This window comes from Echiichthys vipera (assembly GCF_963691815.1).
Source record: "Echiichthys vipera genome assembly, chromosome: 9".
Taxonomy (NCBI): domain Eukaryota; kingdom Metazoa; phylum Chordata; class Actinopteri; order Perciformes; family Trachinidae; genus Echiichthys; species Echiichthys vipera.
The window spans coordinates 30,818,465-30,831,459 of record NC_139834.1 but is presented as its reverse complement, the minus strand read 5'-3'; the positions used below and the strand labels follow the sequence as shown (position 1 = coordinate 30,831,459).

Genomic DNA, 12,995 nt, shown 5'->3' with positions numbered 1-12,995 from the left:
TATATTTAAGTTATGTTTGTACATTATTTTGTTTAATCAGTATTAGAGAGCTTTATGTATATTGGCTTTACAATCGTAGTCAGAAAACATATCAAGAGGATTTAACTTACTTTTGTTTAAAGCAGAGTATCTTTGTATACAATATTTGGGTCGAGGTTTATTGCTTTGGATAACTTTTTCTTATATTGAAATAAAAATTCATAAAATAATGATTTCTTTGCAAAACATTTGAGGTAGACCACTAGAAGAGCATCATGGGTTTGTAGAGAACTGTTGACATTTAACTGCACACAGGAATAGCGGCATCTGTCTCAGCTGAACACTTAAAACATTTTATTTTATTATTTTTATTTTCATTGGGACTAACTGGTTGCCATACAGATTCAGTTTCACATGTATGGCTTTCCCATGTCCACACATGTTATCTTAAACAAACAAAGCAGAACAAAACAATAGTGATGGTGGACACTTATGTGGATGTACAACTCATTATGTTGACGTTTTTGTATTTCTTTTGGGACTGACTAGTTGCCATCAAGGTTTTGCTTCACATGTATGGCATTCTGTTGTCCACTGTAGTGGACACATATGTTAAGTATTAAAAAAAAAAAAAAAAAAAGATTTAAAGAATGTTTTCAGTATTCTTATTACCTTACAAAGATTGAGGAATTTAAAAAAAATGTGATTGGACAATTTTTTTCCCCATGGTAGTCAGAAGGATAAGTTCAGAGAGATTTGGTATGAACTTTCCCATGTACTTTATCATTCCATTGAATCTCTGTGCATCCTTCTTACATTGAGGCTTCAGCTGTCTGTGTGAATATAAACAGGTTCTCTGGGTCCAGATGTGTGAATGTAAAAGGGTTCTTTGGGCACAGATGTGTGAATGTAAACGGGTTCTCTGTGTCCCCATGAGGCTCCTCTTTACAGACACTTCCCATTGTGATCATCCAGACAGTGTTTCTCCTACAGCACCTGTTCTAAAATGGACTATTGTAATATTTGTAAAACCTGGGGTCCATAAACAGTGTTGAAGGTCATAAACTGGCTCTGACTGAAAAGATGAATCTTCATTTTGTCGACAAATGAGTTCTGCTGTCGTTCTATAAAACAACATGGTCCATATAATGTTCAGCTGTGATGTGAAGTAAATATGCTGAAATCTGTTTGTTTAATAGACAGTAGGGTTAACATACTAATACTGTTGGATCGGTGTCGCCCCCTGCTGGTGACTGCGTGTTCTGCAGCAATAATCATAAACTGATCTTTTTAAGAATTCAACATGTAATAAATATTGTTATATGTAAAACTAAACAGGCTTCATGGAATGACAACATCTTCAACATTTTTATTTGGACATTAAAAAAACCTTTACTGAATATTAAAAACACGTTTCCTGACATATTCCAAATATTTACATCAGTTTCTTTACAAGCCGAACAGACCTGAGGTGGCAAACGAGGAAATATGAGGACCTCTAAAATAATATCAGTCCACTGATTCACCTGCTAGAAAAGCCACACAGTTACATAATGTGTTATTTAATTCAATGCACAGTATTTACATTCTTTAAGAAAGTTTAAAAGCTCTAAAGACTTTGTGTGTTGGCCTGTGAGTGCACCAACGCTGCCCGGGTCAGCATCCTGTCTACATTATTATTATTATTTAATATTATGTATTTGTGCACTCACAGGGCTGCACGGCACTTTGGATAAAAACCTGATGAATCGTGTGAAAGCCAGACTCACAGAAGAGACGCTGACCAGAGTTTCTGCTCCGGCTTTCTTGATAAACAACTATAATTATAATCTTAAGAAAGTATTTGGCATATTCTAAATGGCACCAAAAGGAAGTTTTGTTGTGAAATACAAGTAAAAAAATCTAGAGACTAAAGAATGCAGCTGTTTCCTGTTTCAGATCTCAGCGACGTTCATGAATTGATCAAATGTGACAAAAATAGAATTTCTTCATTTGTTCACCTTTGTATTAATTCCCCTGTTTATTTACCTTATTTTTATTTTCATTAATTACAAAATGCACATGTTTAAATGTATTAATGTAAAATAAATGAATAAATAAATAAAAAGCAAAATGAAATGGGAAAGTAAAGAATAGGAGAATAAATACAAAGATAAATACATAAAGACGCTAATTAAAACAGAAATATTAATTTCAGTCACATTTGATCAATTAATGCCTACATTTATTTTAAATATGATTTGTGGTCATTTAATGACATATTAATTTATTTTTGATTTTGGCAGCTCCAGTCCTCCACAGGAAGCAACTAATTCACCGGTGTTGGCGTCCTTTTGACGACTCTTGTAAACACAAAGATAAAGGGTTAAAACCAGATTTGGTCACAAAGGTCAGAAGTTAGACTTTAGTTTTACACCATTAAATTATCTTCAAACATTACACCATTTATCTTTGTAGCTTAATCAGAACATTTGATACAATTTTTGCCAAAAACCGCTCGACTGGTGACAAAGGATAATGACTCTGATAATGAATATTGGGCCTGTAATTATGTGTAAATAATCAATGCTATATTTCATTATGCAATATTTGTTTGATGTTTTCTCGGCCATAAAAGACAGCAATATAGGACGGTGTAGTAAAATAAAATGAATAATTTTGGAGACAGGAGAAGTGGGTTGTATTCACAGAAAAACTCTTAATTTATGAGATCAAAAATGGTCAATTTACGAGACAAAAACCAAGTCAAAGAAGTCACAAATTTATGAAACATTGCCGGTGTCTGTGGTGTGATGGAGGGATCCAGAGATGTGGCTCTTTGGCAAAAAACAGACACATTTTCCTCACAAGTTTAAGACATTATCTCAGAGAATATTATAGGTTTCTTTCAGACATTTGTGAGTTTTTTTTCTTGTAACTTTAGCACTTTATTCTCAGAGATTATTCAAGTTTTTTTTAAAAGATAATCTTTTTTTAACCCTTAAATATGTGGTTTTATAATTTCAGAGAATATTTGAATTTCTTTTCTTAGAAAATATTGACTTTAATTTAAAATCATTTCAGATTTTTTTTCTTGCAGATTTATGACTTTTTAATCTCAGAATATTCAATTTTTTTCTCAGAAATTATTTTCTCATATGACTTTATGATTTTTTTCATTTCTTTATGACTTTATGAAGGTTATTAGTTTATAATCTGAGAATATTCAGGGTTTCTTCTCCTAAATTTTTGATTTTTTTCACGTAACTTTACAACTTTAATCTCAGAGAATGTCTGAGTTTTTAAACACATTTCCATATTGATCAGGACTTAAATGTGTCCGTTCTTTGAAAATCCTCCGTCTTTCCTCTCAGACTCAACAAGGCAAAATAAACTGGGTTTGCAAAATAAAAAAAAGAACGAGGCTTAATTTATCTTGATATGAATGAGTTGATGAAACAGTTATGTGTCATTTAATCTTTCATTTGGTGTTATTTTGGAGTGTGTTCAAAGAAAGCAGACGCCTCGTGGTCATCATACTCCTGATGTGCAGGTGAACGGACTTTCAGTTACTCCTCAAGACTGAAGCAGACGATCACAGAGCGGACAGGACAGACTGCATCATTGCTGAAATGGCGAGGAGGATCCGGAGGGGCGTGGCCTGAAGGAGAAGGGCGGAGCTCTTTAGAGTCACTTCCACGGGCAAGTGGTCGCTCACCGCCAGCGCCTGGCAGACATAAGCAACAGGGCACAGAGTCAAACAGCCAGGTTCTATTTCATCATCAAAAATGCAAAAACATTTGGAGGAAAAATGTGAACGTTTACAGAAAAACAACAAAAAAAGTCTGATTTTTCATTTGCAGCCCTGATCTCCTCTCTCTGCAGACTTTTGTTTTGTAAGAAAATCATCTAGCACGCGCTTTCAACTTATGATGAAATGCAGAGGTCCGAAAAATTCAGCGGTTTAAGAACACGTCCTAGATCTGACGTGGACTTTTCTGAAGAACTCATTAGAATTGATTATGATTCTTTTTCTCTGTCCCATAAAAAGCCTTAACCTGACTTCTTCCAAGCTTCATCCTGTCCGAACAAAAGGATTTTGGACTTTTTCAAGAAGTCGGTTGAAGGAATGAGCGAGGAAGGCTGCATTCAATGAGTCCTCCGATGCAGGAACGCTGTAACATGCTATTTTGTAAACTGGAATACTAATTTTCTTTAGAAATATGGAATATTGTCTGTTTTTTAGACAAAGGACAAAAAACTGAATATTTCATGTTTTTAAATGAAGTTGCCACACAGTATCTGCTTCTTTCACCGACCTAGAAACAAAACTGTATTACATTACTGCTATAGGGTTAAAGGAAAGGAAGACGGACAGACAGACCTTGGTCCTGGTTAGTTTGAACTCTTTGACATAGTCAAAGGCTTTTGCAGAGAATGGACTGATGGCCTTCAGGAAGGGTTTCCCATGTACCACGATCCTGGAAAACACACAAGCACACACTATAAATACAGTGAGCTCAAAAAACAAAAATATTTAATTTGTCCTCTCACACTTCTTTCCTCACATCTCTCAACCACTTATGTCTTTACTTCTCTTCTTTCTTTCTCACACACCTGTCATAAGCACAGTTGGTCTCCTCAGTGACGGTGGTGTCCACTTTGTCTCCGATCAGCCAGGAAAAACCTGATTTGGTGAACAGCCTGATGTTTTTCTTGTTGGCTCGGGTCATGTAGGCGCAGCCGGCGTGGAAATCTCCCAGGAACATTACGTTCTACACACACACACACACACACACACACACACACACACACACACACACACACACACACACACACACACACACACACACACACACACACACACACACACACACACACACACACACACACACACACACACACACACACACACACACACACACACACACACACACACACACACACACACACACACACACACACACACACACACTTTACATCGGTATGACATCGCAGGTTTTTTTAAATCGCTTTTCACGGCTCAAGAGAAGTTTTACAAATATACGTGCCACGTGCTAAGAATTCATAATAGAATGCAGGACTTTTCTTCCAGTGTGGTATTACTACTGTTACAGAAGTAAAAGCTCTTTGTATTTCTTCCACAACTGTGTATTTATACAGTTTTTCCTGTCAAATCCAATCCACTTCCTCACCGTGTTCTTCCATTTCTTGCTAACTTCCTCAAAGACGTCGTGGAGCCGGTCCATCTCCTTGACGGCCTGGCTGGGATCAGTGTGCAGAGGAACCAAGATAAACTTCTTGATCGCTGCAGGACAGAAAAAATAAATTATTATAATAATTATAGCATTACTGTAAATTATAACTATTCTAATAAAGATAAAAACAAATAATTCAGACAACAGATGTTCCTCAAAAAGAAGAAGAATGAAATGATTCCATTTGGTCGATGTCTGCACACTGTTGCATGATGGGAGAATACTGTTGGAACATAGTCTGTAAAAAAATAAGCCCCCGTGAAGTCACCCATTGGTTTGTTGACAGTTTTGAAGCCTTCGGCATTTGGCGATCGCTATTTTGGTAACTTGGGGCCATAAGTGGCGGAGCTGGCTGAAGCGCTGAGATACTGTCGTTTCAATCGCGCTTCGCTAAGTTAAACACTAAAGACAGAAACTTTCAAGTGGCTGTCAGAAGTCATCCGGCGGACTTTTGCCAGCTGGTGAGCGAGACAGCTCTGGCTGCTGGCGCCATTCATTTGCGTGTACTGCACAGAGCCGGCTGAAAAACGGTCAGGGCAGATGGTCGTCCTCCATAGAGCCGGGTCTGTTCGACGTTCCTGCCTGTTAAAGGGAAATTCCAGTGTAAAATCACCCCAGGGTCTTTTTCGGCAAATATGTCTCAAATAAGCAGTTGATAACTAACTGTGATCAAGATTAATGGATAATTATATAGATCCTGCAACTTGCAGTTTGCTCATGGAGGAATTGTTGGGTCTCATAAATAAGTCATAGAGTGTGACAGACAACACCCAAAAACAATTTCACTTGTTCTATTTTAATGTCAACAGTTTCTGGTCTATTTGACTCTAAATGGACCATCATTGACTAAATGAACATCATGTTGTATTGAAGAAGACTTGAAACTAGAGATTGACACAAACTCATTAGGAAAATGTTTACTGAGGAAATAAATCAAGAGAGAAGTTTAGGCTCATTTTCTCATTGACTTCTATACAATCACATTTCTTTATGGAGCCAGTGGAGGAAGATTTTTACCCTTACCATTCAACTTTTCTACTGCGAATCTTCAAAATGTGCATTGAAATACTTTCATAGAAACATCCTCAAAGCAATTTCAGTCAAAAGCAACTGGACTGGTTATTTGTCTAGGAAGACGTTTCACATCTCATCCAAGAGGCTTCATCAGTTCATGTACGCATCTGACGGGCGTTGGCACTTGGAGCACGAAGGGTTTCGGTGACATCATCGGCCTTGTGAGAGGTTAAATACCTGGATCTCACACCAGTTAGTTGGACCAGTCCCAGCCTGGTCAGATGCGTACATGAACTGATGAAGCCTCTTGGATGAGAGGTGAAACGTCTTCCTAGACAAATAACCAAGTCCAGTTGCTTTTGACTGAAATTGCTTTGAGGATAACGATGACCTGGACGAATGAGAACATTCACAGGCTTCTTTCATAGAAACACAACTAATGAATCATTTTATCTGAAAAAAGAAGTCAGTGGTTATTTGTGTCCACTGACCGGTTTTCTTGCTCTGGAACTGAACGGCGAACGGCTCTCTGGCGAAGGACTGTATCTTCTGGTACTGATGCTGATCCGTCACGTTCACTCTGTCCATCCTGTTTGGAGAGAAGAAGAAACATGAGAAGACAGCTGCTTAATGCAAAGTGAACCATGAGCTAAAAATGAACTTAAATGCTAAAATCTGCTCCCTGGAAGGATTATTATTATGATGACTTTTCATTGATTGCTTTGCTGTCATTTTTATTTCTATAATATATCCAACAGGCTGAGAGATGACCCAGATGTGTACAGGTGTTTGTCCTCCTGGACCAGCAGGTACAAACGTGGATTACGGCTCTCCATCTTACCTGTAGATGAAAACGTACTGCTGCATGTCGCTGGGAGAGTTTCCCAGGCTCTTACTGGACACTGACTGGTAGTCGTACTCATCATACCTCAACACAACACACAGACAAAGAGATTGTCAATTACTTAAGTAAAGCACAAAGACGCCAGTGAATACAAGAACTTTGTGGAGGTCTAGAGCTGGACGATTTACCGATATTATGGTGATGTGAGACTAGATATGGGGATATATATATATATATATATATATATATATATATATATATACTTTGGATGTCATAATATGACATAATGCAGCATAAAGTCAAGTGATAATTAGTTAATCAAACAGAGTCCTTTCTAAAAGCCTGCAGCAGTTTTTTGTAACTGATTTCAATGAGTGAGGATGCTTTTGCATAGCTGCTGCATTTGTGTAGCTGCTGCGTTTGCGTAGCTGTGTTTTTGCAGGAATGCCCTGAACGCCTCATGTTAAAAAAAAACTTCACCTCAGAGCAGAAAAGCTCCAGATGTTTTATGTTTTAAACTCTCAACATAAAAGAAATTAATCATAAAGGAATACCACTGTATAAATGATGTATATGTGGACTTCACTAACATCTCAGTGTCTTAAACCATTCAGTTTTGCAGTGGTGATAGCAGACACCTGAAATCTAACCTCACCTGAATGAGTTAGCATGGCCCTGTGGTGGAAAAAAAAAACAATCTGGCAGTTTTAGCTATTTGTAAGGTAAAGATTTTGCATTGAAATGATGTATAAGATTATAACATTCAACAAACTGTGAAAGATTTAATAGGTGGTTCCCAATCTTTTTTGGCTGGTGACAAATAAATTGCTGTAATAATTAGAATTCAATTTGGGGCCAAAGGGCTAGAATGAAGTGTTTCTAACATTGCAATTATTTCTTCACTTTTAAAAAAGGGGAAGGATCCTTCGGAGTGCTCAAGCTACCATCCTATATCAATTTTGAACGGGATACTAAGTTATTCGCCAAAGACTTAGCTTCCCGATTGGAGCCGCACTTGTCTACTCTAATTCACTCGGATCACACTGTCCTCATTAAGAAGTGCCTTGCCTCTGATAATGTCCGCCGCCTTCTCCACATCATTGAAGCTTCCAACACTGAAGATTCCTCAAATGCCATTTTGTCACTTGATGTGGAGAAGGCATTCGATCGCCTTGAGTGGCCTTTTCTGTGGCAGGTTCTACATCGTATGGGTTTGGGAAATAACTTTTTATCAATTATTCAGGCTTAGTATAATGACCCAAGGAAATAGGAAATTTCCTATTTCTAGAGGTAGTCGACAGGGTTGTCCGCTCTTGCCCTTGTTGTTCGTTTTATCTCTGGAGCCTCTTGCCCACACATTCCGGCTGTCAATCAGACACAACCCTATTATTATATACAATACTAAACACTAAATATCTTTATATGCAGATGACATTCTTATTTTCCACCAGAATGTCTCTCATAGTCTTCCTCACCTTTTGAAAACTTTTATGGACTTTCGCCAGGTTTCAGGATATAAAATCTGGGAAAAATCTGCATTATTGTCTTTGAACCCTTCCGCTAGCCAGGTATCTACCACTGCAGTCACTCTAAGCATACCTGTGGTCCAGACCTTTAAATACTTAGGAGTCTCAGTTATTTCTACAGTTTCATCCGTAGTGACTCTAAGATAGTACTCACTGATGTGGAAAATAGTCTTCAAAAATGGTGTTCTTCATCCTTATCATTTCATTCTTGCATCTCAGTGATTAAAATGAATACTCTTTCCCGTATAAATTTTGTTACTTCTATGCTTCTTCTGGCACCTCCTAAAGGATATTGGAAGAAAATTAATTCACTAATCTCTACATTTATATGGGCGGAAAAAACACCAAAGAAATTTGGTGGTTTAGGACTCCCAAACTTTCAGTGGTATCATTGGTCTTTTTTGTTACTCCCCCTCTCTACCTGGTTTGATACAGCCTCCTGTGTATCCTGGCGTCCTATTGGGGAAAATGTTGTTCAGCCCCACGGACTTAAAGATCTTATTCATTCTAATATCACCATTGAACAATCTAAGTTGAAATTTGGGTCTATTATTACTGAGCTCATCTCCACCTGTTGTTGAAAAATTTGGGGTCCTATTTACTTTTGCAGCCGGGCAAATAATGGTGTATTTACATTTTCTGATATTTTTGGGGCTGAAGGTCTCCGCTCATTCACTGACATACAGAAAAATGTATTTACCTGGTTCCTCTTTTTTCTTTTACCTCCACTAGGTCTACATCCTCTTCATAAGGCTCTGACCGGGAGTAAGGGTTTGGTTTCCACCGTCTACGCTATTTTGTTGCAGGCACCAAACAAACCACTTATTCTGGACAGATTTTGGAAGCAGGATGACATCTGATGACAATAATTTGGACTGGCATTTGACTCGGCAAAACCTTTTTTTTTCTTCCAGAAACCCCAACCACCGAATCATTCAGTACAATTTTATACACAAAACTTCTCACTCCAGGCATTCTGTTCAAATTTAAAGCCTTGCCCTCTCCTAATTGCACCCTTTGTTCACGAAAGAGCTCAGTCACTTTTTTCCATATGGTTTGGGAGTGCCCAGGTGTCACGGATTTCTGGAAGAAAGTTTGTAGTGTGCTGTCCATAATACTGTCTAAGCACCTTCCTTATTCGCCTACCATCTTTTTACTTAATGATTCTTCCAGCTTTGACCTACCTGCTAAACATATACGCCTTTTTTTGACGTGCCTCACTGCCACTAAAAGGCTAATAGCATGCAGATGGATGTTGTTAGACTGCATGTGGTTGTAAGACTTCATAGATATAGCAATTATGGAAGATTTGGCAGCTAACCTACATCAGGCCAAACCCCAAAACATTTCTTGTTGGGACGATGTGATCATCACCTTAAAATCATTATTGTAGCCATCTCTTGTTCCTACTTTGGGTCCTGTGGGTGGGTGGGAGGGTGTGGTACACTTTGTACATTTTTTATCTTTTCACTAATTTTTTTTTTCTTCTGTCTGTCTTTCTCTTTTTCTTCTTTTACTTAGCTACTTCTTTTACTAGTTGTGTTTTTTTCTTTTATTTAATTACATTTTCTTCATGATGATGACTTCATTTGTATGGTCCGGTCCCTTTTCAAGAGCCTTGTGAGCATTGGATTTTAAGGGCAGTGCTGGTTGAGGCTTCATTAGGGGCTCTAGGTTGTATCTGTGTGTTTCTGTATAGGCATGTAAATGTTCAATTATATATTTGTATTGTATATAGTAACCCATAATTAGTATCTTAAAGAGTTATTTTTAGTTGTTTGATTCCCTTTTTTATTATCATTTTGAAAAACCAATTAAAAAAATTATCACAAAAAAAGGAAACACTTCATTGTGTCCAAGTAGTTTTTTATGGGTTTTTTACATGTATGTAATGTTCTATTTCAGGGATGTCAAAGTCAAATACATCAGAGGGCCAAAAAAACAAATTTGCTACACGCCGAGGGCCGGACTGGTTCAATGTTTATTAAAACATATTAAAATTATTGCATATAACCTATTGAACCAAGACCTAACACAGTGTACCGTATTATATATAATAATTAAATAAATAATCCAATATTTTTGTATGGCTCCAGCAGTAATTTCAGGTGAAAACATTTTTCAACAGGCTCACAGACAAAAACAAACTTCCTTCAAAAGAGAAAACACATGTCCTGTACATCAAACGAATAAAGCAATATTTTCTTATGACCTTAGTTATTTCAAGGAAAACATTTTCAACAGGCAAACAGCAAAAAATAAAATGTCCTTCAAAAATAAAATGTGTTCCTTAATATCAAGATAAAGACACACAGCTTTGCCTTTTACCTCCGTGAACGTTGACATCTGCTCTGAATGCTTAAGAATATTGAAGACGGGGCGGCCCATTTGCGGCGCTACAGTGAGTTTGCGGGATACCGTTGCATTGTGGGTAATGTAGTTTTTTGCGTGAAAAACACCAGCAGGCGGCTGTGGCGTGTGGGCCGGTTCTAACACTAATCAAATATCATCCCAGGGGCCAAGATAATTCATTGGCGGGCCGAATCTGGCCCGCGGGCCTTGACTTTGACACCCATGTTCTATTTCATCCTTACTGACCGCCAGAGGCAGTGCTCAACACTGAACTTCTGTCTTGCGCATGCGCAGGTCAAGTATTAATGTCAACAAAGTCACATGTGACCTTGGATGACCCCCGGCTCGGGTATAAGTTCTGGTGTCATTCACGAGATCACTTCCTTTTCATCTTCTCGCTTTGCAGGCTTATTGCAGTATCATTAGCTTTAGCTATACATTCGGCTCGTTGCTTGTAGCCTTGTGATCTCTAGATCAGAGCTGCGTATTGTTCAATCCATCATTCAGATTGCGTATTGTTACAATCCATAATTCTTGCAACCCCGACACGCCTTCAGCTGGATATCCAGTAGGCGGAGCCAGCGTCTGCTAGTGCTTTTTTCAGGTGCACTCCGGCCCCTGTCACCTTCACCGTTCCTCCCTCTAAGGAATATCTGACGGAGTTGCACGCGTGCTGGAGAGACTCTAAGGCTCTCTCCCACCTTACAGGAGATGACCGGACTCTTGCTGCGATGCAGATGTCCATTCTTATTCAGACCCGCTGCCAGGTCTGGCTGGCGCAGTCACCCTTGTCCGAAATATGTAGGAGGACCCTTGGGAAACCTTGGGAGATGTTTGGAACAGCTGCTCCACAGGCGCTTGAGTGAACTGTTCAGACCAATCGCACCAGGTGACAGTCCTCTGGTCTTCGCAGGGGCATGCAAAGAGGCCACCCGGCAGGGCTGGGGACTCGGCAACTGCCCCCAGGGGCTACTGTGGGCCTCAGCACTCTACCGGGAGGTCTGTCCTCAGCCATCAGGAGCCTGCGTGCTTTCCCTCCAGACAGCCCCGGCCACGGTGCATAACCGTCGCTTGAGACCAAGCAACGCCTGTCCCACTAGATTGTGGACATCATAGCCTCGGCACATGAATTGAACTCTTTACCATCTGGGGTTAAATGCCACTCTACTAGGAGTGTTTCGACATCAGGGGCTACCCTGAGAGGTGTGCCCTTGGAGGTCATATGTGCCGCGGCCTCATGGGCATTGTTGTCTATTGGATTTTATTTTTTAATGTTGATTTGTTTATTGTGGGTCTTTTTAGCCCTGTACTGTCATTTACTGGTAATATGCTGTATGTCAATGAACTGTAGTGTATATATTAAAAAAAAACACCTTGTTCTCTTGAGATAACAAAGCCTATTAATTAATTTATCACAAGAAAATGTCTCTTGTTTTTTCGAGATCACTGGATAAGTTTCTAGACGTTTTCTCATGATACATTATCTCGTGAAAAAATAATCAGCGTTTAGTTTTCTACGATCGACATAAAGACCCATTATAATTATAATAATACTTCTGCACCTTCACTATTTAAGTACATTTAGCTGATAATACATTTGTACTTTCATTTGAGTAGGATCTTAAATGCAGATGTTGTACTCGTAATGGAGTATTTTTACACTTGTATTGCTACTTTTTACTAAAGTGAATGATCTGAGTACTTTTTCCACCACTGGGACAGCCCTCCGTTAGCTCCAATATTAGCCTTTACATATAATCCCTTAAAATTAGTAGTTTGATAAGATGTTTCCCACAGACCCACACATGCACAACAACCTCGCACCTCAACCTTTTAGTTGATTTACAACATAATCATGCTTTTTATCCCATCCCATGTGGGTTAGTGTTGACCAATGGATATGCATTGGTTAGGTAAAAATCCCATATTAGTGTAACCAAATCTATGAGCAGACTGGAACCGACCACCAGAGATTGTGAATAATTAAAAGACTAAATTAGTTAAATTAGATTCAACATCACCAGAAAGACAGCAGCGTCCTGC

The 12,995-nt window shown here is 38.6% G+C and overlaps 1 protein-coding gene across 5 annotated transcripts in view; it reads right to left on the bottom strand.

Moving 5' to 3' along the window:
- Positions 1-12,995, bottom strand: part of LOC310951693 (deoxyribonuclease-1-like) — a 39,112-nt gene continuing 26,117 nt past the window's right edge. For all 5 annotated transcript variants that reach the window (XM_083920051.1, XM_083920055.1, XM_083920052.1 and 2 more), the window contains 6 exons: positions 7,072-7,158; positions 6,722-6,819; positions 5,154-5,266; positions 4,576-4,733; positions 4,343-4,439; positions 1-3,685 (listed from right to left, as the gene is read on the bottom strand). In XM_083920051.1, the coding sequence (XP_083776177.1) occupies positions 3,554-3,685; positions 4,343-4,439; positions 4,576-4,733; positions 5,154-5,266; positions 6,722-6,819; positions 7,072-7,158 (685 nt within the window). In that variant the 3' untranslated portion in view covers positions 1-3,553. The remainder of the gene's footprint in view (positions 3,686-4,342; positions 4,440-4,575; positions 4,734-5,153; positions 5,267-6,721; positions 6,820-7,071; positions 7,159-12,995) is intronic.